This window comes from Lepisosteus oculatus, chromosome 9, assembly GCF_040954835.1.
Source record: "Lepisosteus oculatus isolate fLepOcu1 chromosome 9, fLepOcu1.hap2, whole genome shotgun sequence".
Classification (NCBI taxonomy): Eukaryota; Metazoa; Chordata; class Actinopteri; order Semionotiformes; family Lepisosteidae; genus Lepisosteus; species Lepisosteus oculatus.
Window position 1 is genome coordinate 42,423,068 of NC_090704.1, and position 27,513 is coordinate 42,450,580.

General features: G+C 41.2%; 1 protein-coding gene across 1 annotated transcript in view; it reads left to right on the forward strand.

The window, feature by feature from the left end:
* Positions 1-27,513, forward strand: part of ttyh2 (tweety family member 2) — a 52,391-nt gene that overhangs the window by 21,258 nt on the left and 3,620 nt on the right. The window contains exons 3-13 of the mRNA XM_006635422.3: positions 5,085-5,196; positions 11,980-12,200; positions 14,968-15,063; positions 17,689-17,761; positions 21,861-21,930; positions 22,512-22,567; positions 23,357-23,449; positions 23,565-23,657; positions 24,069-24,211; positions 24,563-24,748; positions 24,932-25,010. Coding sequence (XP_006635485.2) covers positions 5,085-5,196; positions 11,980-12,200; positions 14,968-15,063; positions 17,689-17,761; positions 21,861-21,930; positions 22,512-22,567; positions 23,357-23,449; positions 23,565-23,657; positions 24,069-24,211; positions 24,563-24,748; positions 24,932-25,010 — 1,222 coding nt within the window. The remainder of the gene's footprint in view (positions 1-5,084; positions 5,197-11,979; positions 12,201-14,967; positions 15,064-17,688; positions 17,762-21,860; positions 21,931-22,511; positions 22,568-23,356; positions 23,450-23,564; positions 23,658-24,068; positions 24,212-24,562; positions 24,749-24,931; positions 25,011-27,513) is intronic.

Genomic DNA, 27,513 nt, shown 5'->3' on the forward strand with positions numbered 1-27,513 from the left:
AATCTTATTATTCACAGCATGCCAGTGAGTTAGTTGTAGGACTTTAAAAGTGAATATTTTAAGTGTTGAGCCAATGATGAAAAGTAATAAAATTGTAGTTGGTGAAATAATAACACAAACTGGAATGGACTACTGAGGTGCATCACTGTTCTTTCATAGATATGAGAATAGATTCAGTGTCCTGCCTTTTCGGACCCTTTCGTCTGAGTGCTTTGTTGTTGTATTTGATATGAGGACACTACAATGCCTACAAGCGATGTATGAGTCCTTTATAAAGAGCTCTGCCAATGCAGTTTGCAAGGTAGGGTATAAGCTCTATCAGAAGGCTATTGAGGCTTTGATATGGTTGATTAGCATTAATGTCTATTTCTCTTTTACGGAGTGTCATGCCACTGTGATGATGCAAATGCCTTAATCCCCTAGCTGTCTCAGCTTTGACCCTGCTGGGGACACGCACAGAGCAACAGTGCCTAAGGAAATTAAAGGAGTTTGGGGAATTTGCTTTAGGGAAAATATCTGTATAAGGTAGGGTAGGATGAATATCCTTGGAGCTGTACCAAAGAATATGCCTTTTACAAAACTTTAGTCAGTAAATATTTTATAACTCTGCATCCCAGCAATAGGCAGCTAAACCATTCAGTTAAATTGTTTTACTACAAAATAAATCTAGGCTAATGTAAATCAAAGAAAACCGTGGCTAAGGCAATTTCTGTCTTGAAACTGGTCATCATCGCTATTAATTCATGTTTTCTTCCTTCCTGCGTTACCTGTTCCTGCTCCTAATCTTGTCATTTGAAAGCATTGCATTCATTTGCCACATACCTGTCATTTGAAGTGGGGTGTATGTTTTTACCCCTTTGAAAGCATCCCAAAAATGTTCTGGCAAAGTGTAGACTTCCATGCATAAACTAACCATACTAATACAAAAGTTCTGCCGATGACTAAATTCCCCTCTGCAGAATATCTTCCAGTTTCATGTTTTAGAAGGACATTCCTTGCATTTTAAAGAAGCCTTCAGCTGTGTAAAGATTTGGTTGCTGCACAACAATCTCTTTTATTTTTTCATCCAGATTAGTCTCCTAAGTTTTCTCATTTTTTCCTGCCTGATCTAAATATAGAAAGATGAAAGCCTTTTGTCACGGTCTGTGTTCAGCTTTTCTTCAAGTGCAAAGTGAAGTGTGATTTTGAGGATGTTAATGCAGCACTCGTAGCCTCCAGGTACAAGGCTTAAAGATGCTGGTCTTTGCCATCTATCACAAACTCCACAAGCACAGAGACTGCGTCAGTCTTTGGTGCCCGCTGTGGGCCATTGGAAGGCTCTTATTGAGGACTTATGTAACTTGTGTGTTGCTGGGTCACATTTGGTCAAATGCACCATCAAATAAATGCCAGGGCAGTCTTCTAACAAGACTAATGAGACAGGCGGAGTGGTTGCGCTGTGGCTAAGGTTAAGGTTACCAGTTCAAATCCCATGGCCTGCAGAGGAATCCTACTCTGTTGGGCCCCTGAGCAAAGGCCCTTAGCCCCAGCTGCTACAGGGGCGCTGTATAAGTGGCTGACCCTGCGCTCTGACCCCAAGCTTCTCTCTTCCTATCTCTGTGCCTGTGTGTCTCGTGGAGAGCAAGTTGGGGTGTGCAAAAAGACAAATTCCTAATGCAAGAAATTGTATATGGGTAATAAAGTGAGCTCTCTCTAATGAAGGAGTAATTCTCGTTACTGATGGTGCTCATACGGTCATGTTTTCAACGTTAGAAACCATCACGGGATGTGATGCTCTGGGTGCCATTCTGTTTTTTTTCTTCAGCTGAGATGCAAAACACCTGAGCTGCAAAAGCTGCAGCATTTGCAGGAGTATTGATAAGCTCCATCATGCAGTGGTTGAAGCTGTGGAGCCTCATTCAGGTGTCAGGACTCTCATAAGAACCATAATAAGAGGCAGAGGAGAAAAGTCACACAAAAAGTCACTTGTATGCTCTGGGAGTCTAGACTAAACATTTTGTCCTGATGGAAATCCCCACATTTACCATCCTTGGGTGTTACCATCTGTTTTTATTATTACTATGCTGCTTAATTTCTTAGGAGGATGTTTTTATACAGCTGGGTATTTTAGTGGAGCAATTTGGTTGAAGTGCATTGGTGCTCATGCTCAAATATACAACAGCAGTGTCTCACATGGTTTTTGAACCCATAAATTTTCAAATATGTGTCCAGCACCCTAACCAATGCTCTACACTGGGGTAAACCATACTCGTTAAAGCAAGTCATTATATTCTAGAAATCTTACTTCTTTGTTTGTGATGTATGTTTTGCGTGAAAAACGAGTGGATTAAAATAATGAAATCAGTATGTATAGTCCAGTGTCATCATAGTATTTGAATCGCAATCTTTTGTTATGTCTGTAAAGCCCTAATTAATACCTTTGCTGTTCTTGAGTATCCCTGCTTAGGTTCTGAGCCATAGTTACACCAATTCCCATTACTATTAAACTGCAAATAACATTAAAATATCTGCAGAGCGAAGGCTTTGTGTTGAGGCCTGGGAACTAGACCCTTCATCTTCCTTCTGCACCAGTTCCAGCCCCTGTGCTGCATTGGTCCGGTGAATGGAGAACAGAGATTACATGCATGCACGCGCTCTCACGCCGGATAATAACTGAAAGTGCCGGGCTCAGATAAAGCGCCGTTTGCATACAGCAGGCAGTGTGGAGAAGAGTGATAAGCTTCGCTTAGATACTTTGCCAGCCATTCTGTCTGGGACTCAGTCGAGTACGAGGAGAGCAGTAATGAAGGCGATCGGAGTGAATACTAATTTGACTGAGCAGGACAGGAGCAGTCAGGACCTCATTCGTCTTGATCTGTTTCTGGAAATGGCCAGTTGCAGACCACCAGGCACCTGCACCCCTCATCTGTGCCACGGTAAATAGTGGGTGGGCTGTTTTGTCGATGATCTCCCACCGGGGCTAACACATGGCCTCTGATAATGTACACTTAAGCTAATTATCAGCAGTGTGGAGAAGGGACTGGCCCTAGGGAGCTCACTGGATTCTCCTGTTTGTACATGGAAAAAATCCTGACTCTCATTTTGAATTACGATGTTAGAAGCTTGTTAAAGACCCAGCAGTCTTTATTGGGCTGTAATGTGGTATCATGCTGTCCCTATGGTACAAAGTGATTTAAAGTTCTTTATTTTCAGCCCTTTTCAGCATAAATGTGATCTCATTTCCCCTACTCTGTTTTCAGTAGAGAACAGTAGAGAACTTACTGTAATATGTAAGTTCTCTACTGTTAGGCATGTGTAGACTAAATGAATGTGGAACCCTCTTTAGCACAGAAGTGCCATAAAACTCTTATTTTGATTTAAGGCAAAAATAAAATCGAACAGATGGCAGGCAAGCCCTTCAAGATGTTTCCAGATATTACTGTTGTAAAACTGGGAGCTTCCCATTTTTCTTTAAAGCCTTAAATCAAACAATCACTGCTTTTGAGAGGCCTCAGACAATACTGAAACCCACCAGTTTCACCAATAGAATATCTACAGTCATTTTATCGACTGGCAAACTCTCCGCAGTTTTGCTGCTGACAGTGGATAGGCTTGCTATGCTCTAAGACGTCAGCAGACAGCATACCAGACTGCAGAAGTGCATGTGTGAGTTTCTTCGATACTAATATTTCCATTAAAATGCATTCCTCTGTGTGGTTGTTCCTGTCCAAATTGTTTGTAATTGGATGTGCTTCCCAAACTTTAACTCAGATGAGGAGTTGCAAAGCACGTAAATTATTCAGAACCTGGGATTTATTTGCAGGTCATCTCTAGACTGTCACTCACCTTGTCCAGTAGTAACTCTCATATAATACAGCTGAGTTGCTTGTTTATAGTAGTTTCAAGCCCCTGGAAAGTAAAATTTTAATTAAGAGATTTGTTCAAATAAATAAAACCAGCACAGTTACTTAACTTAATTTTTATCTGAAGGTAGGTCTGTATAAATCCTTTGTAAATGTATTACTCAAGGCTAATTGCTCATTTATTACCTTATTTATAAAGCGGCATCCATGAACATTGTCTGTTTCATGTCTGCCTTGGACTGAAGAGAATTCTAAAGCTAAAACAGTTCAATCACAGGGGGAACACAGGACCTATTCATGGTTAAACAGAAAACAGTTTGAAAGAAAAAATTGGCTTTTGGTTATTTTTATACTTATTTATTCACGGCACTTTATCAAGATGGGCATGCTGACAAATATTCAGGAGACATTGCGTAAGGTTTCATTCAGCCGTGTGAAAATATTTTCAGTTTGTATCCTTTCTGTTTTTATAGGAGAGGCGAATAACAACATGGCGCTCCAGCATATAAATATAGTGTTCATGGTTCTCACCACCATTACCTTGCCCATTATTCCTGGACTTTCGTATCAGTCTTGCTTCTTTTCTCTCGGATCAGTTTCATCTGTCTCATTTTCTGAACTTGTTGTTATTTTCGGAGGTTTCAATGAAGTCCTGGTCCTGAGAGGGGTCTTCAAATTAGCTTAAAGGTTTCTTCATCTGGCTGACACTTGTATCCAGTGCGACTTATAATTGCATCTGGTCAAGATGCAAGGGGTGCATAACCAGGAGAGCAGGAAAAACAACAACAAAACCACAGAAAATAACAACGACAACAACAAAGCTTTAATTAAGTGCTAGGATGTTGCACAGCATTAAGGAATTTCAGTATTGCTTGAAAGACAGGAAGTAGAAACCCAAGAGCATGATCGGTACGGTAGGTGAAAGAGGGTCACAGGCCTCTGGGATCAGACACTGTACAGTATACCCTGAAGACGCACAACAACTTTTGCGTTTGCTTTTACGCACAAATGACACTGTTGTCTTGTTTCTGGCTCTGTTTTGTTTCGGTCAGTACCTGTGGTGCGTGGAAGGACGCGCAGTACAGTTTTCCCGTCCTGTTTATCTATAGCGCAGACAGTCAATGAAAAGTTTATTCCGGAAAAAACATCACTATAAGCCTGCATCAGATAAACTTCCTCATCCTCCGGAGGGAGAAAAAAAGAAGGGAAACTAATGGTCATGTTCTTTCTTCATGTCTGCAGCGCCGCGGTTGGAGTTGGGTTCTATGGGAACAGTGAGACGAATGATGGAGTGTACCAGCTGACTTACTCTCTCTATAATGCCAATCATACACTGGGTGGTGTCGACAGCCTGGTAAGTATTAGAAGCCCCCCCCCCCCTTCCCCTCACAACTTCAGGCTGTTACCGTAGGTACAGTACCCAGGTGTAATGTCGGAACAAGGAAGTCATGACAAATTTTGAGTCACACTACAGGAAGGCAGTAGTAGGCTTGACTTGGCCTTCGTGTATTCCCTTGCAGAAGATCACAAGACCACTGTTCGCCCGGGCTTTCCTGGAGACAGTGTCGACGAGCTGATGCTTACAGAAAGCCATCTTCCCTCTGAGCACAGACACAGACAGTCCCACGAGGCAGTGAAAGTGCGAGAAAATAAGATGTGAAGTAAAAAGCCCAGTCTTCAAAAGGCCAACATCTGTTTTCCAGCTCCTGTTATTGAATTACCTTCCCACTGATCTAAGTTTTATAAAATTATGTTTTCCCCATAGGCTTTTTTGCATCTATCTTCATTTACAGGAGACTTTCTTTTTCAGTTCAAATACTGATGGTTTTAGTGCTTTTTCTGTTAAATGCTGCCCAAAGTTAAACTCATACCCAGTACAGTTAGACGTGCTGTCACCCTCTGTCCCTACAGTATGTACCCTGCAACAGAGTTTGAAGCTGACAGTGCTGAGCAATAATTCTGTTTGATTGTGAACCCCCTAGGTTAGTTCGTATTCTCATATATGTTAGGCCTAAAACGTATTTAGACCTTCATAGAAGTTGTAATAAACGGTTAAGATAACCTCATTAAACCTAGAACACAAAGACATAAGGTAGAACAGGATTATCTTAGTATCAAAATGATCCAATGGCGAATATTCTCTTGTGAATTAGTATATGAGCCCCTTAGATTCAGTAAGTGGTGACCCCTCCTTGAGAAACCTGTAACTCTTTATCAGTCTCTTTTAATTTGGGGCCCATTCTTTCATATAGACCTTCTTAATGACAGATGCTAACTGTGTTAATGACATTTTAGGAATTGATTGTATGAAAACCTTACTTCAGGTCCTGCCATATCATTTCAATGGAGTTTAAGTCTCCAGAATGTCATATTTCTTCTCAAACAATTGCATTGTAGATCTCCCGGTATGTTTAGGGTCATTTTCCTGCTGCATGACTTACCCCACAATGTGCTGATACATCACCATGTTTCTGTCAGTGACAACAAGCCTTTGGGGCCCTGAGGCAGCAAAGCAGCCCCAACCTGTGCTGGCTGGGGTGAGGTTCTGCTGTTGAAAGGCATTGTCTTTCCTGCTAGAAGTGTCTGGTTTTTGCCACACAAAACATTTCCCTTTGTGACCAGAAATTTCAAATTTCCCCATCTGTCCAGAAAACATATTTCCCAAAGTCTCGAGGATCATTCAGGTGCTCTCTAGAGAACTTGAGACAGTGAGCCATGCTCTTGTTAGAGAGCAGCGGTTTCTTCCTGGCTGTCTTACCATGAAAACCATTCCCATTCAGTCTTTTCCTGGTGGCTGAGGTATGAGCCCTGACATGCAGTGAGAGAGTCAAGCAGATCCCCACATGTTAATACAAAGGCCTTTGTGACTTCTGGATGATTTTTCAGGTTCTTCTTGGGAAGATTTGATAGGATGACCTGTCCTGGGTGGTGCCACTGTGGTATTGGATATTGTCCTGTCTTGGATGATGGCTGGAGCTCCAAATATTTAGGAAATGGTTCTTGCAACCCTCTCTTGTGTGATCCTAATCACCTATTTTCTTCTGAGCTTTTAGTAATCCTCTTCCTCTGAAGCTCTCCTTTGATCGTGGCGTGACATATTTCCACTAACCTCTGTGATGGGACTAATCTCCTGAAGATTCTGACCATTATATAGGACAGGGCTGCCCAAACGCACTTCATGTTTACTCGTTACTCAATGATTTAATCCCTTGATTCTAATTGCCGTCTTTTTATTCAACATTTGCTGCATCTTAATACCTCACTCATTTTTTTTTCCAATTTCATATACCACCATGTCTCAAAAAAAAACATTGTGTTGCTAAATAGACACCCTTTTGGTTGTTTAAGAAAAGGGTTTGATGAATATAATATAATGATAAGAATTTGTCATTTCCATAATTATATTAATGGTTCCCAAACTATTTCTCAGCACTGTACATCTCCTACTAGAATTCAACAGTTCCTCCAGGGGACAATTGTGACAGATGTCTGCTCTGCAAAAATTGGAATGGCCTTTTGATTTGGAATGCAATAGCCACAATCAAAGCACTGGGATTAACTCTCCCACATCTACATCAACAGGGATTAAAAACTCTGTGAATCTGTTAAACGCCGAAGCTTGAATCTCTTAAATGGGAAGTCATTCTTGTGCCAAAACCCCTGCGTCAGTGACCTTACCTTTCTTCTGCTTGGTCCACCCCCTGGAAAATAATGAAATAGAGAAGATACTCAGTTCAAAAAGGAACCAAAAATAAGAAACGGGAACCAAGGAGACATTCATCGTTCCATGTGTGTCGTTTTGTGTCATCGGAATTCTCTAGAGTGTTTGCAAGGAGAGCCACAAAGAAAATGTCTGCTGTTGTGCACAAAGCCCACAGTGTTTAATGCAGAGCACAGCCAGTAATGAAATTAGCCATTAACGAGTCACAAAGGCCCTTTGAAGTTGGTCTGGAACAAGCACAGGACTGTCTCAGCTGCCTCATGCGGTCAGTTTTGTTGTTAACCACTATGGTAGAATCAATGGTTTTAAATGGGGATGCTGTTTCCTAGTGTGCTTGTGCAAAACAAAACCCAAAATAAGGAAAATTCATTGCAGGGAAAAAGAAAACATCCATACGTTCATGCGGAATGGAGACATGATCTTCAAGAAAACTGTTTTTTGGAATCTGTTTTTAAAGAGGGGCCTGTGATCCAAACACAGTGATCTTCTGTCCCTACAGCTGCAGTATAATTAAAAATTGTAACTCGATATTCAGACTGCAGCTTCCTAAGATGTTCATATTGTAATGGGGTTTTAGAATGCTACAGAAAATGGGATTTTTATCAATGTATTTGAAGTGCCAGGCTAAACACTCTTCTCATTCTTCCAGACTTGATTTTTACTATTAGAATATCATGGCTGCCTGTTACTGAGGTTGCCAAAACAGGTCAGTTGGATGAGGGAGCTGAGGTTTGTTGGGTGTCTGCCAGTGACATAATTCTAAACATATTTTTTAGCTGAAGAGGGGGCGAGTTTCCCATAACTATAGACGACTGAATTGGAGAGCAGGATGATTGATGGGTTTATTGTGTGTATCCCTGTGTTTAGTCATGATTTCAAGTACTCCTTAAAGGCTTTGGTAATAGAATTACAGTAAGCATACACAATAAACATCATGCAGTATTTATTCATTTGAAAAGAAACAGAAATATTTTAAGGTACATCACTAAAATACTGTAAAAAGGATTTCAGATCTAGGGTACAACGCCGGGCAGAGGTTTTTAAAGCTCTTGTTTCGTGAATTAGCTGTAACATTTATTACATAATGCTCTTGTTACTAAAAGATGCCTTACTAAATGACACTGGACTATCTCAACACCAGTGTCTTATCATGTTTTATTATCAAAGATGCATCATATTTTTCTAGCCCTAGAGAGTTGCATTTGGAATTGCCCTTCAGCATGTCATTAAAGTTTAGCTGGCAATTTGGTGTGCAATGAATTTTAAATGTAAAATAAATAGAAAAGAAATTCTGATGGAAATGCCACTTTTTAACCAGGAATTAACACGTAATAAGCCTACTGAAAACATCTTAAATTGATAATGGTTAAGCCTGCTTTAAGCCACACTGAAGCAACTTCAATTGAAAGTGATTTAAAAAAACTAAATATCGGGCAAAACTCCAGTGTATGTATGAATTTGCTGGAGGCTTTATCTTCTAGGATCATGATCATACACTTGTGAAAGTAAAATTAAGTATAAAAATATTGTCTCTGCTGATGACAGCCTACTAAAACTGCCTTAGTGCTGTGTAATCAGATAAAAGAAATGATGCACTTATGAGAAATGATCGACTGAATAAATGGTTTCCAGTTCTTGAAGGAGAAATCTCTTTACTTGCGAGATAAGATCCCCAGGAGTAAACTTGCATAGGCCATTGTAGGCAATGAATCTGTTTCTGATGCATGTATGAAAATTGTTATTGACAAATCCCAGAGACCTTGAGGGAGATTAAAAAATGATGTACTTGCTAAACCAGGGATGCTCTCAATATTAATACCCCATTTTCTTACTGGGAAATGTTGCACTACTTTGTAGAAAAAAAAGTAAATTGGCTGACATTTGCTATTAGCATTTTACGTTACAAGCAACTGTTTTATTAAAGCAACAGATAAATGAAGAAGACCACAAGATTCCTGTTTTTATTTTAACATTGGGCCCACACTGATGCCTGTTTACTGCAAGTCTTTCACAGCATATCTGTGCTCAGTGTGCCCATAATGTTTGGGGTCTTTGTGCTAAAGTGGTGCAGAATCTTTAAAGGTATGCTATTGGCATTTGGCAAGGGGTGGTGATTATTCCCCATACTCCCCCATGCCCCCTGCCTGCCCTTGCTACCCTTTCAAAGCTAGGACAAATTAAGGAGCTACCTAGATATTCAGAAGCAGAGGCCAAGACAATAATAAAGTCTTTTCTCTAGATTTTATCCAGTTCCTCTCCGAGTCTCCTCCTCCAGCACATGCACCTCCTCTTTCATGTAGGGACACACTCAGACAATGAACAAGTGACCCCATGAGAGCCACAAACCTGACATCAGGGGATGAGTATCACATGCTCTTTCGCTAATCAGTGCTCTGGAGCTGCCGTAAGGGAAACTGGCCCAGGCAAGCTGAGATATTCTCTCAGATTGTTGTCATTGAAATTTAAAAGACTTTGTCCTCTTGACTCTTTTTTGTGAGTTTTAGAATTCTGAATATCTTTGTCGAAAAAGATCTTAACTTTTTGCCTTTAAAACTTCATGGTAGAATTGGATCTTTTTGTGCGTTTCCAGGGTGTCCTCTGTGCTTTCGTTCTGACACCACATTACTCATGCAGCTTGTCCAGTTCCCCGGGAGACTGATAAAGATGTTGCAAATCTGTTTTCCTTCTATGCCCGTGGCTCGACAGTCGAAACTATCGACTTTCCTTCCCAGCCAACTTTGTGCCACTTACTTTCAAACAATGAGCCTTAAAAGTGACCTCCTGCTCCAATTTTACAGATCTTTTTCTTTAGTTTTCTGTAACTCTTTTTAAAAGGCAAGGTGTTCTCTGCCCTCATTTGCCTGTCTTGCTTTTTTGCAACACTTTACTTATAAGGTACTGTATTATTACACCATATTAATACCGCTTTGTGCTCTATTAGTGCAAAACTGTATAATCACTTCTCTTTGGTGCTGAAAATGCCATTTTTGTTCTTAAAAGGAACATTTTAGAATAACAGAGCAAAGCCTATAACAGTTTCCAATAACAGTGCAAAGATGGTACAGTATGTTCCTCTGTCTGATAATTTGTGGTCTTTTGGGGAATTTAGAAATGCTGAATATTGTGGAAACTCCTAGGAATATGCTTGTAAGTTCATTTTTGAAGGATTTTACATGTAATAGAAAAAAAAGAATAAATGAGGATGGGGATTCACAAAGTATTTTGTTCCTGAATGTCTTCTGCACCACTAACAAGTGCCTACCAGTTTTTAGTTAAACATCAGAGACCATTTTTCCATTGCCTTCTGTTCTTAGCAATGCTGAATAAGACAGATGTCTATTCATTGTTTTTGCAGACTTAAGGACGTTTCCGACCCAAAAACTGGAAATATTTTTTGGTACTTGAAACAGCAGTAGAAGCAAAACCTTACAAGTAACATGCAAAGAAGCAGGACAGGCAACTGAGAGCAGTAATGACTGTACCACACCTTCCCTCTTGCAATGTCATTAAAAAAGAGTTCCGCATCCCAAACAAAGATCTGTAACTGTGGCGCGTAGGTGCTTTTTGAGACCTGGCTGGCACCATGCTGTCTGCTTAACAAGCCCACCTCGAGGCCCCTGGTCCTCTGGAACACACAGGTTTTGATGATGTGATGAGAACTGAGATTCAGTCATGGAGCTTACTGGAAAATCCACTAATTAACAACCATTGTATTATTTGCCTCTGTTTTGCCAGCAGCCATATCACCCTGCAACTCACAACTGGCAACCCACTGAAGCTAAGCAGGTGTGAGCCTGGTCAGTACCTGGATGGGAGACCTCCTGGGAAAGACTAAGGTTGCTGCTGGAAGAGGTGTTAGTGGTGCCAGCAGGGGGCGCTCACCCTGTGGTCCATGTGGGTCCTAATGCCCCAGTATAGTGACGGGGACACTATACTGTAAACAGGCGCCGTCCTTCAGATGAGACGTAAAACCGAGGTCCTGACTCTCTGTGGTCATTAAAAATCCCAGGGCGCTTCTCGAAAAGAGTAGGGGTGTACCCCGGTGTCCTGGCCAAATTTCCCATTGGCCCTTACTAATCATGGCCTCCTAATAATCCCCCTCTATGAATTGGCTTCATCACTCTGCTCTCCTCCCCACTGAGAGCTGGTGTGTGGGGAGCGTTCTGGCGCACAATGGCTGCCGTCGCATCATCCAGGTGGGGCTGCACACTGGTGGTGGTGGAGGGGAGACCCCATTACCTGTAAAGCGCTTTGAGTGGAGTGTCCAGAAAAGCGCTATATAAGTGTAAGCAATTATTATTATTATTATGTAGAAAGTAAATGATGAAGTCCAACCCACCCTCTGCTTTCTTCTTATAACAGTAACAGCTGTCCAGCCCGAGCTGTGCTCATGCCACACTTCTGGTCTCCCCCCAGGTTTCTGGTACCATGGACAGCATGCAGAGGGGCCTGAAGCAGCACCTGGAGCGACTGGATGAGATTTTTGCCACACGTGGGGACTACATCCAGACCCTGCGCTTCATGCAGCAGATGGCTGACAACGTCATCATGCAGCTGACGGGCCTGCCAGAGTGGGGCCAGACCAGAGTGGACCTGGCGGCCACCGCTGTCCAGATCAGCTATGTGGAGTACTACAGGTGACGAAGCCGTTCGTGAACAATAATCAGAACTGCGAGACGCTCGGGTGGGGATCTGAGTCAGCGTGCGTTGCCCTACAAAGGCATCCTGTTCCATCCTGTAGTGGAGAAGTGGAGAAAGACAAAGCAACATTTTGGCTGTCCAGCCTTCTTCAGCCATCACCCTTTCCAGCGTGGCGTTAACCTTTGCCGGTTCCGCCGTACTTGTTAGTAATATTTGCGCTTCTCATTTCTACAAAGAATCACAGAATGGTACCCGCTTCTCCCGCCACTGAAATGCAGTGCCCACCGGCTGGGTGATGCACAGCAGCCATTTTACACCCCTGCAGCTTCACTGCGCAGCACAGCAAGCGGCGGGGTGAAAAATCACCCGCCACCCACCCCCTGCTGCCCCGAAAATTATTTGGTGCAAAATGCAGGGAGACAAGACTGTGCAAGCCCAGAGTGGAATTTAGCCAGGACACGGGGGTTGACACATCTACTTTTATGAATAAGTTTGATCTTTAATTTCGTTTATGTCTTACTATTTGGTGTTGTATTCCATGGATGTTTGTATCTGTGTGTATACTTGCACAAAAGTAAAGAGAATCGTCAATGAAGTGGGTAGTTGCTATAGGCCACTTTTATTCTGTAAAATCTCAAGTGCAAAGCAAGAATGGGGAATTTTGCGGGTTTTACCTTGATTTTTCATGTCATGAGATTCGAAAACCTCTTTTCATCAAAACAATCGTGGAAAAATTCAAACTACAGAGCTGTTATTCACTATTGTGCTGCAGGTGGCCCTGGTGTACGTAACACACCAACCCCACTGTTCTGTAAATGCCCTTTCCTTCGAGAGAGGAAGGCTATTACAGCTAGATTTGTTTTTCCACACTAGAGAGCTAGTATTGATAAAGGTGTTTTATTTCAAATAGCAGGAGAATTCATCATTGAGTGGAAATATAAACTCCTGTATTTGACTCGGTATTCTCCGCGGCTTTAAAAGCGATTTGAAGATCTGAGAGACCTCTTAACACAACAGCTGCTGTCTTCATCATCAGCTCAAGATTCTTATAACAGAGTAAATTTGGTGTCATTATCCTGCACAGAAAATCAAGAGGGGATGGACTCAATTTCTGCCTCTGTTACTATTTCCAGTATCTGTTTTTTTGGGGGGGGATTGTAGGAAAATAATTCAGTAACCATGAGTGTATAAACAGTATATATGATTCAAACCTCCCAACTACAAACGTACAGGCTCACCATCAACCAGTGCAAATCTGTGATTAGGGTTCATAAACGCAGTTGATTTCCACAAATTCAGATCAGTTGTATGTGTTGTGATGGCCAGCTTACATGTACTGTATGCTGTCATTACGTTGCTTTATTTACCCAAACTTAATGAGAACTGATTCAAGAAACGCAAGTTGGGAAGAGAAAAACAAGGCCAGTGACCTCTGTGCAGCTTTGACCACATTAAATATTCACTTAAATGGATTGGTCTCATTAATTATTAACTTTTGGAACTGGTCCACAATGCTTAAACCAGTAAGCCTCCAAAATGTCTTGTATAGCTTTTTTAAATCCTGGAAAATCCCAGCAGACTGATTGCAATAGAATTAAACCTCTATTCAAAGCCCAGAATGTTATTCTACTGCTTTCTTCCCAATTCATAAAGCTGAATTAATTTTTCCTCTTATTGCAAATGACATATGATGCAATGAAAAGAAGTCCACAGAACGTACCTCTCTAACTCAATTACCGAACCCAAGCTGAGTTTGTGATACGGTATCTACAGTACGCTTAGTTATACAAGTATATGGTGAGCTGGGTACTTTTTAGCATCCATTTTTTCTTAATCGGTTTCAGAGGAAGTTACAGGTCAATACAACAGTCCCATAGGTACCAGACTATTGATCTTATCCATGCAATGCAGGATTCATGCTAGCCACTAATGATAGTGTGTCTGATCTGGCATTCTTTTTCTGTGTTCTGGAGGCACAGGAATTTAAGGAACTCAGAAAGGATTAAAATGATCAGCAGTAAGTTCCATCAATCTGTAATTCTGTGGAAAGGGTTTCCAATGTGGGTAACCGATATCAGCAGATATTTTTTTCTGCAAAATACATAATAGGGCTATCAATAACCCATGTCATTTATTTAATCTTGAGCAAATTAATGTGGTGTATCAGGTCGCCTGAAGGCTTCAAGAGCCACTCTAGTGGAACAGAACAATGACAGGACATCATCCTTTTTGTGGGTGGAAGATTTATATGTTTGTAAAACATTGCCGCAGTTCTTTTCAATGTGTCGAGTTGCTTTGCCTCATCCTCATCAGGAATGTTGTGATAAAACATGCTTCCGAAAGGGCAGAATTGTAGGAGCAGGCTGTGTCTGCGGTTGGATTTTAAGTTGCTGACAAAGGGTTTGTAACTGGAAATACTTACAAATGCTTGCTATGTAAATTTTAAAAATTGTAGCGACACGTTTTTTCCCCAGATTGTTTGCTGTCTTCAGAGCTGGATGTCATTAACAGCCCAGTGTCATGTCTACTGGTGGAGAATTTCTAAAACCATTACATTTTTAAAGTAGTGCCTTGCAGAAAATGGATCCCTTACTATATTGTTCATCTGTCTTCCTTTCATTTTACTGCTTTTCTTCTTTCTATACATTAAACTGTAATTTGTCATGTCACTTTAATGCTTTAGAGGAGAAAAAAATCATTTGTATTTCTGCCAATATTTTGAAGGAGAAAATAGTTGATTGTATTTCTATCTCCTACCTCTAGGTGGCTGTCTTATTTGCTTCTACTGATTCTGGACCTGGTCATTTGCCTGGTGGCCTGTCTAGGGCTGGCCAAGCAATCTCGGTGGCTTCTCACTACGTGAGTACCTCTTGGTTTTTGCCAGGACTGTCTTTAATGCTCATTGAGATCAGCCGGTGTGGAATACTGATAGACGACGATGTCTGTAGTCCTGCAGCTTAACTGCAACAGTACCTGGACAGAACTTGAATTGAAAAACAAGTCCTCATGAAGAAGAAATTCTTTTGAATTGTAGTGCCAGCATCCCTTAGTTCAAATTAGTCTAATGGTCCCAAAAGCTCAAAACTAGTTATTTTAGAATGCATTTTAAAGGCTTTATGATTGAGAAGATGTGCATTATCAGGAATATAGAATAAATTCAGGTGGGTAGCTGTGTCAGCATGTGTAGGCTGCAAAGGAACAAGTAATAGGTTTATTCCATGCTGAAAAAGAGAGCCATGGAGGCCCACAGCCGAAACGTTGTGTTTTCTTTCCTCTTTTTTTCAGCATGGAATAAACCTATTACTTGTTCCTAGAATATATTTAGATTTTTATGTAATCTTTCTTTCAACTTATCTAAGTTTAGCTGCTTTCAGTCAACTGCTGAATATTGTGCTACGGTCGCCAGTGAAATGAGTGTCTTACAGTATGTACTCAGTCTGGGAAGCAGTGGTTAGCCAAGAGAAAAACTCCCATCCCCCTACATCAGTGTTATAGACCAATGCATTTAGACACTCATAGGATTTGCAATGGTATTACTAAAGGAGAAATGTATTTATATGAAGACGCCACAGCATTGCACCAGTTTTACATACAGTATACTGTAGCTTCTGTAACTTCATTTAGATAATATGAATTTTATAGAATTGTAAATGCTAAGGTGCCATGTATTTAGAATCACAAAGTTAATTCTAAACACAAACCAGTGAGTCACAAGTCCTTACCTCTTGCACTCTTTTGATTGTTGTTATTCTGGATGTCTTCTGAGTCTATTACTATAATCCTGATCAGCATTGTGCAATGTATTGATGATTGCATTTTGCACTTATAACAATATGCCACACATTCATTGGTGACCAGTCTCAATGATCCCCCCCCACAACTCTGCTACGTGTTGGTAGCAGCGCAACAGCTTTTCTTGCATGCTCTTGAAAATTGTTCAAAAACATGCCGCTCTTCAAGACAGGGCCTGCAGTCAGCTGAGCCCATCCTGCAGTGGACACGGACACGTTGATGTTCCTTATTGTGCCGTGGGCAATCCTTGTTTCCCCTGGAATCACAGACTTTATCAGACTTTATTTAAGATTAGGTCAATGCACATTTACATATTATTTTCCTCCACAACTGATTCAAAACAGTACTAATAAATACTGATGATTTATCCACTACCACTCTTTTTTAGAAAAATAAATCTGGGAACATTGTGGCGTATTAGTTAGTTCTATAGAGGTAAGTTTAAGCCTAAACAGAAGGATTATGTACCACTAGATGTTTTGGTGCCTATGGGAAACCAGGTCTGCAGATCTGCAATTGGCAGTGACTTCATGAATAAGATCTGGTGTCCCATCCACAGTACATTGACCTGAGCTTTGTGCCAAAATGGAATTTGCTGCTTGCTACAGGCAAGGGAACAGTACGGCTATCTTCTCTTGTTGTGGCTGCAGTTAGCTCAGATCATGTTGTGTGATGGCTATTGATTTCTTGCCAGGATGCGTACACTTTGACTAATTATTAAGTACTTCCAATCCAATTTCTTGATGCTTTTAGGCATGAGCAGAGCCGCTTGTGAGAGAACTTGGCAGCCTTTTAGTTTCCATCTGGGAAATATTCTTTTTACTTCTTAGGTAGTTATGTATAGTCAAAGATGGATATTGTAGCCTCATAGTGTGCAGCTGGTTGAGGCTTCAGAATGTCTTCCTGTAAATGGAGTATTAGTTTCACTTGAAGTGCTTAAATTGCGGGTGCTTTAGTGCATCCTTCTACAACATGAAGATTAATACAGTAATACTGTATATATTGCGCTCTATATAGACTTTTTCACGGACCACAGAGCGAAGCAAACAGTCCACACAGCTCTTAGATAGATGATGGTATCTGGAGGCACCTATCGATTATCTGCTCCCTTTAGCTATTGATGTGAGACAGCTGGGCAATGATATTTTCAAGAAACAACACTTTAGTTTTCTCTCCTCTCAGTCATTCATTCCCTTCTTCTTGTAATTGAGGATGGTTGTCTTGCCTGAACCCTGAAGAAGGCAGGACACACTCGGACAGGTAGTGCAGGTGTATGATTCTGTTCTTGTCAAGAGAAAAGAAAGATGTGGTATGAGAGCATTTCTAAATGCATTACCAAGAACCGCTACAGTATGTTGATGTGAGCACCCTGTAATAAGAATATTAGCTATTTAAGTACAGTACTGCATTGTGTGATGCCTGTGATTGGCTATAATTACTTTACAGATGGGAGATAACCTCAACACCGCTGGAGTGCTCTCATGCACCTTACCTGTATGATACAGTACCTTGTGCAGTAGTCATTGTCTCCACATCGGATGCATTATGGACTGGTGAATGAACCTCTGTTCAGTTATCCCCACTATCTCTCCCCATATGTAGTCACCAAAATGTAATTGGACAGCAGCCCAGTGTGGTACCCACTTATGCACCCCCGTTGTTGTCCTCACTCTATGATCTGTTGGTCTCCAGGATGATGGTGTTCGGGGTGCTGACACTGATCCTAAGCTGGGCATCACTGGGGGCAGATACAGCCACAGCTGTGGTAAGTGTTTTTTTAACGTTTTGCATTGCTACAGAAACAGTACGGGGAGGTGGGATGTCTACTGAAAGTCCAAACCTGGCGTGTCAGCGGTTGTTTACGCAAATGTGTTAAGAATCTTGCCAGGAGCTGTCTTCTGAGGGTACAACTGGAAAAGTGGTAGAAGGTTGAGTCTCAGTCCTTATTGGGCAAGTATTCCGTCCCCACTGCATTGTAGTATTACTAGTGTGGGTCTTCTGCAGATAGTACAGAAAAGGGCTGAGTCTCTGACACTGATCTCGCATGCTTGCAAGAGGATTAACTGGCAGGATTTTGCCGCTGGACAGCTGTGCCAGTGACGCATGTCAGGTGCAAAGTGGGAGGGAGAGAGCCACCAGCTCCAAGGAGCTTGGAATTACAGGCTTGGGAAATATCTTGAAAATGTCAGTGTCAAATGGCTTGTGTTTGCTTGCTTCTTTGTAAAGGCCAAATGTGGTAACCTGCAATCACAGAGTATTACTTGTTTCAGATCATTATGTTATCTCAAGAGGGATAGCTGTATATCTTTGTAATAAAGGTCTTTAACTCATGTCAGGCAGGTCATGTCAGAATATTATCCATGCAATCGGCAATAATGTTGTTGGTCTTGTTCTGTAGAAGGTCATGGTGAACAAATAGCCAACTTTAGTCCACAATACAACTGATTCACATGCCTCTTGCTTCATAGAATTGCTTCAGTAGAACTTTTGTATATACTGTACAGTGTATATGAAACAAGCTATAGATGAAAGTCACTCTGGGTTTTATAGAACAATGAGGCTTATTTTAGCCTGAGCAGAAATTGTGTGAAATTGCTGTGCCTGTGCTGTTTGTCCGTCCTTCATCTATTAGCTGCCCTGAATACAGTCTCCTGAGCTAATAGAACAACTCATGTGTGAATCAACCCATCACCTGTATTTTATGCTTTTGCAAATGCTCTAGAAAAAGATGTGAATTTGATGATTGTGACAAAATTATTATTATTTTTATTATTATTCAGTCTATCCCTCTGAGAAATCAAACAAGAAATTAAGTTAAACCATTTAATCTGGCAGTGATCCAGACAACATTTTGATAAATGGGATGATGGATGGGCATGAATAGTCTGGCCCACAATCCTTTACCCCCCCAATCCAGTTAGTGCTTCCTGGGGTCAAAGGTCAGAGTGAGGTCAGGGGATGAATGTAACCCAGGAGAGGTTAGGGGGTGAATGCTTTCAGTAAGTGGATTATCACTGTACTTACAGCTGGGTCTTACAGGAGTTATTGATTTATCAAAGCTCCAGCAGGAACAAATAATGACAACATTTACTTTATAACATTAACATTTACAGAAGCTTTGTAAACAATTGATAAAAAAATATAATAATCCTTTTAAAATCAACAGTGAAGTCCGAATAAAAAGGTTTTATTCATATTAATGCTGATGAATTTTGTTACCCAAAGCAATGAATATGCAGTGAATTACAGATTTTTTTCCAACGAATTACAGCTTTCAGTGAATGGGCTATAATAGTTATTTATTGATGCAATTTATCACCGTAACCTTCAGGAGTTCACATAGGAGACATCACTCCGCTATGCGTAGCAATTTTGGTGCCGATAGGAATCATTTTTAAGATTGTGCGGCACCTCATTTCAGTAAAAGTCTGATCAGAATAATAGACCAGACTTGTCAAAACATAATACCGAGCTGCTTTTACCATGTTTGCAGTTTGTGGTGAGATTGTGATGATTATGTTGGAACCAAGCTGAGGTTTGCATGCAGCCTGTACTGCTGGATGTGAACCCTGATTTGTATGTTATTTTGTCCTCGTTTGAGGCCTTCATTCAATTCATTCAGTTCTTAAGGTGGTCTGTGCATAACCACATTAACTTGTGTTTTGCTTTGCTAGGCTGCAGAAGAGCTTTTCCCCTCCTTAATGGCATTTTGTAGCAAAAAACCTTTTATGAGAATAAATCCCCATAACACCAGCTTGGGCGGCAGTGTTGTGTTAAAAACATCTACTTGACGTTTGTGCCAGAAAATAAACACTCTTAGCTGTTACTGGCTATATAATTGCTTATGCATGCACATAAACAGCTGTCCACAAACCAATTACATTCTGTGAACAGTTTGTGCAGTTTGTAGCACTTGGCAAAGCTGATTATGAGCCTTGAGACTGATGAGAGATAGCGAATGGGGCTCCACTGCTTGTGTGGTTACCATAGATTCAAAAACCTTTGAGCTGCAGATTGAAATGGGGCCTGCCTGGTCATAAATATTGATCAACCAGGGAAAAAGAGAGTGTAGGAGTAGGTTTCCATTTTAATCACCAGCTGTAATTGTTATACGGTACATACTGTTGACAGACAACTTTAAGAGGCATTTAAATATGATCCATCTACTTTGAATAAAGTATTCCTCTGGAGTTATAGTGAATGGAAGACAATTTGTGGCACGCTTTTGCCTGTAGCAGATCATGAAGTCTGTCATGAAGTTCTAAAAGAAGAAAGCCAATTCTATTGGTTCAGGCAAACTCCAGGACTCACCTCACCTTGCATGTTTCGACCTTGATCAGTAGGTCGGGAGCTCAGGAATTAAAATGTTATGTAGTTGTTTGGAGTGACCACTTAGCTCACTTGGTTACAACCTTGTACCAATAAGGTGAAGGTAGCAATTTTGTGTTGCCCAACATGCCAACCAGTTCATCCTGTCCAGCATGGACACTTGTGTCTGACCCCCTCACTGAGGTAACCTTCATCCCCTAGTACACAGACTGGGGTTGGGCATTTATCTTTATATTTTGTAAGTGTATTTTTAAAAATATTAAAAAATATGTCTGTTAATCCATTGTATCCTTTTAATCTGAATCCTGCGCTCTGTCATGAAAGAATGAGTGTCTGCCAATGTGGATTCAGGGAATTCACAAGCACTTAAGTCCCATTTTCCAGACCCCATCCAGCTTCAAGTCTGACTTCCATTGACTTGGAACAGCGCAAAGTATATGTGGGACTTACATATTCCCAGCAGTAAACAAACAGTTGGTTTTTGCACTAATCCTATTTCAGACTGCCCACTGAGGAATCATAAAGCACTTGTAATGAATAAACAAACACTTTGTGGCCTTGTCCTATACTATCACAAAGAAATTACACATTAAAATCTCGTCAGGAAAGAGATCTAAACCAGTGGGATTTAATATATCCTTAAAATGCACTGAAATACCACTTAAACACCACCCTTTAGCTAAAGAAAAAAACATCCTGGGCTCTAATTATCAAATTGTAAGATTAAAAGATGTAAGGTATGCACCATACAGTATATGCTGTACATACATAGTGTTTGGTAGGTATTGGTTATTTATTTGTGTAAACAGATACACTACTGCTGTGAGATATCAAGCAGACTCTCAGCTCTTTGTAAATGTCTATAATCCTGCCTTAGTTAAATCAGTTCATATTCACAATATGCCAGCTGTGATTTAAAATAAAATGTTTATGTGCCCCCTGATTCCTCCCATAAATTGTGATAATTCTGAGCATTCCATATCCCAGCCAGAATTTAAACTGCATAGCAAAAGGATAAGAGATCTTTCACTCTTCACGGCTTCAGGCTTGAGATAATAAAGACAAAGTGACTACATCACTTGGCTCGGCGCTCCGGTTGCTAAATTGTATTAAGGGCTTTCTCCAGAAGGAAGAAATCAATTCTGTCTTAGCCCTGAGTCTGGTTTGCTTCACTATCTAATGTAATGTCCGATACCGGGTGATCATGTCTCTCTTCAACAGTAGCTGTGATCTCCATGCCCCTTCAGCATGAATAAAGTCTATATTAAAATTCCCCACTGCTATAGGTGATTTGTAGAGTGAAACCAAGGGGGGATACTGCATTATATGTAATTTCTGAAAAAGTTTGCTTTGAGGGGTACTTTTTTTCTACAGATTAGTACAAATGTGTATAGCAAGGTGAAGGGTAAGGTACTGTTACCTGTATTTTATTTGCATTACAGGTCTTCGGGACCTTGTGGAAATCTTCGATTATTCAAATGTTATTAAAATGGTCTCTGTCCTCTCAGTCTAATGTTATCCCCGTCTGTCCCCAGGGTACCAGTGACTTCTGTGTGGCTCCTGACAAGTTCATCATGAACATGACCCACAATGAAATCAGCACTGGTACGCCACTTCTGTGCAATCCTCTGTCCTGCCCTTTTCATGCCTTTCTTGCTCCAATGCATTGAGGAAGAAAGGGTGTTATTCAGGCACATCAAATAAAATTGTTTATTTCTTATTTTTGTCTGGACGATGATCCAGCTGCATCTTCCCTTCAAGACCATAGGATAGGAAAAGCTGGAAACAAGAGGAGGTTATTTGGTTCAGAGAACTGAATCAATCCCAAAATTGCTCTCATCTTACAGTACATATATAAAGTGTCCTAGAGAGGCAGTTTAAGCCTGCATTTAGTCCCAGGCACCCACATACTCTTTCAAGAAAGCCATACCTCTTATTTTGAGCTGTAAATGCAATCTCTTCATAATCGTAACTTGATGACCCAGAAGTCCATGCTTGCTTGCTCAACTCGAAGCAACCCTTGAGCATGACTTTATCAAAACCTCTGAGGGGTTTTTGAACACTCCATTCAGTTTTGTGACCCAACGCCTGCACATGCAATTCAACACCAGCTCTGGTTATAGAGGATCTGCACTGTGGCATGGAGTCAAACAAGCATTGTAACGCATCTCTTCCCTGTCTTGCAGATATTGTGCACTACTACTTATACTGCAGTCAGAGCATGCCCAATCCGTTCCAGCAGGTACAGTGTTCAGATATTATTATGCTGCATGTGTAGGCCCCATGGGATCTGTAACACACTTTCCACTGTGCAGTGACATGTCTGTGATCCTGATAACTGGATGCCCCTCCATAATTCATTGCCCACACCTACAGATTTTCCCTGTTTGGAAGGGTCCCAAAGCAGCAAGCTGCAATTGCCATTAGCCTACTGTCCTGTATTTGGATTTATTCAGCTGACCTACATTTGTACATCTAAATGTCATTATTATGAAATTTATAATACAAGCTTTTGTGAGTCAGTTTTTCCTAGAGATGTTTAATTGTTTTTCAGTCTGGAAATCTGAAAGAAACACTAATTTACCTCTTTTATTCTTTTTTTTTTGCTAATTTGTCTTAATGCCATGTAATGAAGTCCCTTAATGTTTAAAACCTTGATCGTTTCAGGAGTATTCAGTGCACACACACTAGATTCTAAAGTCTTAAGCACATCAACAAGGTCAATAAACATTGCTATTTTTAGAAAATCGCTCTTGTCAGGACTGTACATCGCAAAAGTGCAGAGGGACCTTGTCCCAGTGTCTCACCTTCATTTCCAGTTTCATAATAATTATGTCACAGCATAACCCTTGGAAACATTATACTCGTTTTCTGCATTCTGCTTACAACTGTACAATTGAATATGGGCGGGGGTTCGTTGTCCAGGAATTTCAGACTGGAGTTGCTCAGAGTTCAGAGTGGTTAAGAGGGATGATGGCGCCACCTGCTGGGGAAAGTGCTCATTGCAGTCCTGTGTGGTTTTTCTCTGCAGGCCCTGACTATTTTCCAGAGGTCCCTGACCACCATGCAGATCCAAATTCAGGGGTTGCTCCAGTTTTCCGTGCCCATATTTCCCACTGCTGAGGTAAGCACAGGAGCAGTTTGCACGTTGCCCACTTCAGCATGTTCAAACGTGCATCATCAATCTTGCCATTTGCTCCCCATTCCCTCATTGCCACGTGCCTGTGTGTGTTCTGTAGAAGGACCTGCTTGGGATCCAGCGCCTGTTGAACTCCTCAGAGTCCAGCCTTCACCAGCTCACTGCCCTGCTGGACTGCCGCGGTCTGCACAAGGTGGGCCGAATCTCTCACGCCTCATGAGCGAGCAGAAACATCCCACATTTCGAGCCCTGATTTAACCACAGTTAAGTTACTTCAGGGTTGGAGGTATTTGGTTCTTTAGTTCAGGCTGAAATCAGTATCTTAACCAATAAAGCAGAATACAGGAGTGAATGAGAATCTTATTCCTGGTAACTCCTTATTGGGATCATTTGAAAGTGATTGGGAAAAATAACGTTTTTCTGCAACTTTGCTCTTTCTCTTTCATCCCAGCATCTCAGTTCACCCCAGGTTAACACAAGGCTGAATGGGAGTGCAGTGCCATGCACATTATATCTTAAAAAGCTTGCCTGTCAACTCTTCAGCCCCGTTTACCCCAGACTGAAGTGTCCATGTGCTAAGCGGTGTGTGTGTTGGACTTGGCAGGACTACTTGGATGCACTGATCGGTGTGTGCTATGACGGGGTGGAAGGCCTTCTCTATCTCAGCCTCTTCTCTCTGCTGGCTGCCCTTGCCTTCTGTGCCATGCTGTGTGCCATCCCTCGTGCCTGGAGACACTTTGCCAGCAGGTGAGGCTCTCAATTCAATTTGTTTGTTTTTTTCCACTTTGAGCTTTTTAATCCCCTGGGGGGAAATTAGTTTTTACGGCAGGATCCGACACAACAATCACACAAAAACAGACCAGCGTCGCCAGCAGAGAATACACTACAGATAAGAGACTTTTTCGACATTGTTTGAGAGCAAGTTTGCAGAGGGGATGAAAGATTTCCAGAGTCAGATACCGTGACACTTCTCAAACATAAATCCACTTTGGACTGTAGCCAGGTGACATACCTTGTGTGGCTCCCTGACATTTGTGCTGTCCAGGTGTTCATCTGCGTCTTCTTTGTTTTTCCCCGCGGGGTGCTTGCTCCCCTCAGGGATCGGGAGTACGATGACATCGACGAGGAAGACCCGTTCAACCCCCAGGCGCGGCGCATCGCGGCCCACAATCCCACGCGTGGCCAGATGCACAGCTTTTGCAGCTACAGCAGCAGCATGGGGAGTCAGAGCAGCCTGCACCCCCCGGCCCAGGCCGTCTCCAACGCCCCTGTCTCCGAGTACATGTGAGCGCCCACAGCCAGACAGCAGGGCTGTGCAACACGGGCACGCGGCGTCTTTGAGTGGTTTGAGGGACTAAAGAGGGCTTGGTGGTGGGGTATGCTGGGTTAAGCTAGGGCTCTGGTTTGAGGGATTGCAGTGCTGCTTCTGACGCTGTAGTAATCTCGTCTCTCTCCTGGTCTGCGCAGGAACCAGTCGGTGCTGTTCGGGGGGAACCCTCGCTATGAAAACGTCCCGCTGATCGGCAGAGGTTCGCCACCCCCTTCGGTGCGTTGGGCCCCAGAGGCCAAGTCCTTCTTGTGACCACACTGTGTTCCAATAAACGCCACTCAATTATACTCCCAGGCACAAGGAGTGCATTTCAGACACATTCCAGTCCTTCACAGATATTCATCTCATCTACTGCTCGTTTTTTTTCTTTGCTTAATTTATTGTTAAAATGTAAGCCATATACAGTATATCCTAAAAGGCACGCGGTCATGATCATGAGGGAATGTCGCGTATTTTCAAACCGCAGTATCTTCAATGGGAGAGACGCGAGCAATTGTCAAGACTGGGTTTCGTTCTGTTTCTGTGTTGTTTCACGTCTGCTGCACAGAACGTTTCTTCACTTCGTGTTAGTGTCGCAGAGCTAGACACATCACCTACATCTAGGCTGGGGTTCACTCCTGCCGTTCACCGACACTCATGCAGGATAGTTTGGAGTGTTTCTCGTTACAGCTCAGTGTAGACGTTTTTCAGCTCGATAAGGGTTTCAGTCGCCCAGTAAGCTTGTTGCGTTCTTTATTTTGATCTTATCTGTGTCTGTAGAGAACTCAGGCCCCTACTCTGAGTTTAGTCAGTGTGTACAGAAATTCAATGCACAGCTGTTTGTGCCTTCTCTCCCTTATGTAGCAATTTCCAGTCATTCCAAAGTGATTTAAATGATAAAAGAAAGAAAAGAGATTGCGATTATACTTTTCCTTTTTGAATCTGTACAGGTACAATTGCTGAATTGCTTGTCTTTGACAGATTAAGACAAATAATTAAAATGAATAATACCAGGATACAGAGGCAATCATCTTTCTTGTTCCAGTCGTTTGGAAAAGTCTGTGAATATAATATATACACACCGGTCTACTGTAATTAATGATGTACAGTATAGCGAAGTATACAAAATGCAATGTCCATGTAAATTGTGGAGTAGAATACTATATGCTGTAGTTGTCTCTCAATGGTGCTTTTTAGTGGTCAAGGAAAAGAACATCTCTTCTGTTTTTTCCATTTATTTTTAAAATGTCCTTTTTAGTGACCTGGTGCTACACTTTTTTGCGTCTTAACAATCACTTGAAAGATGTGTATATGATAACAAAAAATATCACACAACATGCAAATATATATAATATACAGCACAAAAAATTTAGAGTTGAATTGGGGGAGATGACCTTCTGCCTTTTTAAGAAATAGAATTACAACCAATGTAACACCATCAGGTGATACAATAGAATTTAGGGGAAATGATATTTAAATATATACAGTATATATTTTATATACAATTATATATTTTAATGTACTGTACACCTTTGTGTTTGAGATTGTGAGCATATATTTGAAATGTGTACAAGACGGACCGAATATTTTCTTAAACTTGAAAATGTTTGAATAGAAAACTTACAGAAAATATATTATCTATATTATAAAGTAATCAATTCTTAAAGGAAAGTTCACATGACAGCAAAAGCCTTTTATCTCCTTTTATCCTGGCAGTGCCAAGATCAGTGCCCACTCTTTGACACCATGAATATGAGCCATTTCACATGCAAACCAGAATCAGTCTCACATTGGCTCTGACGTCCCAAAAGATTCTCCCGATATCTTCCTTTTTTTCCTGCCACCCCATCCCAGTTCATGCCCTGCCTCTGTCTTTCTCCCTCCCTCTGCAAAGCAGCTTTTTATATTTTCAGCTAATAGCTTCTTTGTTTGTTTCTTTGTTTTTATTTTTCGACTTTTTTGGAGCTAAACTCTCAGCCATTTTACAAAAAGAGTAAGTTTTCTCTGGATTTCTTTGTCTCACTCCAAGTGCACCGTTTGAGTTACTAATTTTTCCACTCTTTCTAAATCCATTGTTCTGACTTCACCTCATCGTGCAGTGCAGTCATGTTTCCATCTCATAGTTCTGCATGTTTTTTTCAAAAAAACCTTTTGTTTACAATTTGGGTTATTTTTTTTATCTGGAGACTGAGAGGGTAAGTTTTCACCTTTACAGAAGTGAAGCTTTTAAGAAAGCAGCAGCGATCTCTGATGTAGGACTCGGTGTCCAGGACTTGCATGACTCCTGCATTTTCAACAATTCTATAGTAACTGTCACAGGCTTATGCATGACTAGTTTCCTGTTTTTTCTGTCATCTGTTGCTATAGAATTGATATTCAACAATGCACAGTCCTACTTCAGACCTTAATCTTAAAGATTTTTATTTGTAAGGGCAAGTACAGTATATAGTTAATAGTGCATATGTTTTTGACAAGAATTCTTGTTGAAAAGAGTGAAGGTCTTTGTACTGGGTGCAGAAGTGGCCTCTCTTTTGTGTTGTGGAATATTTCAAGATGGCATCCGAGACTTTAAAGGTACCCCAAGTGCCTTTAACACATCTATTTTCTTTCATCTGTTTCAATTAAAAAACGCCCACCAAACTATACTTAATGCAGATGTTCACAGGCAAAAGAAAGGTACTTCTGTAATTCATTTGCATTTGAAAACTAAGGGCTTTTAAGCATTATGCAAGTTCCATTG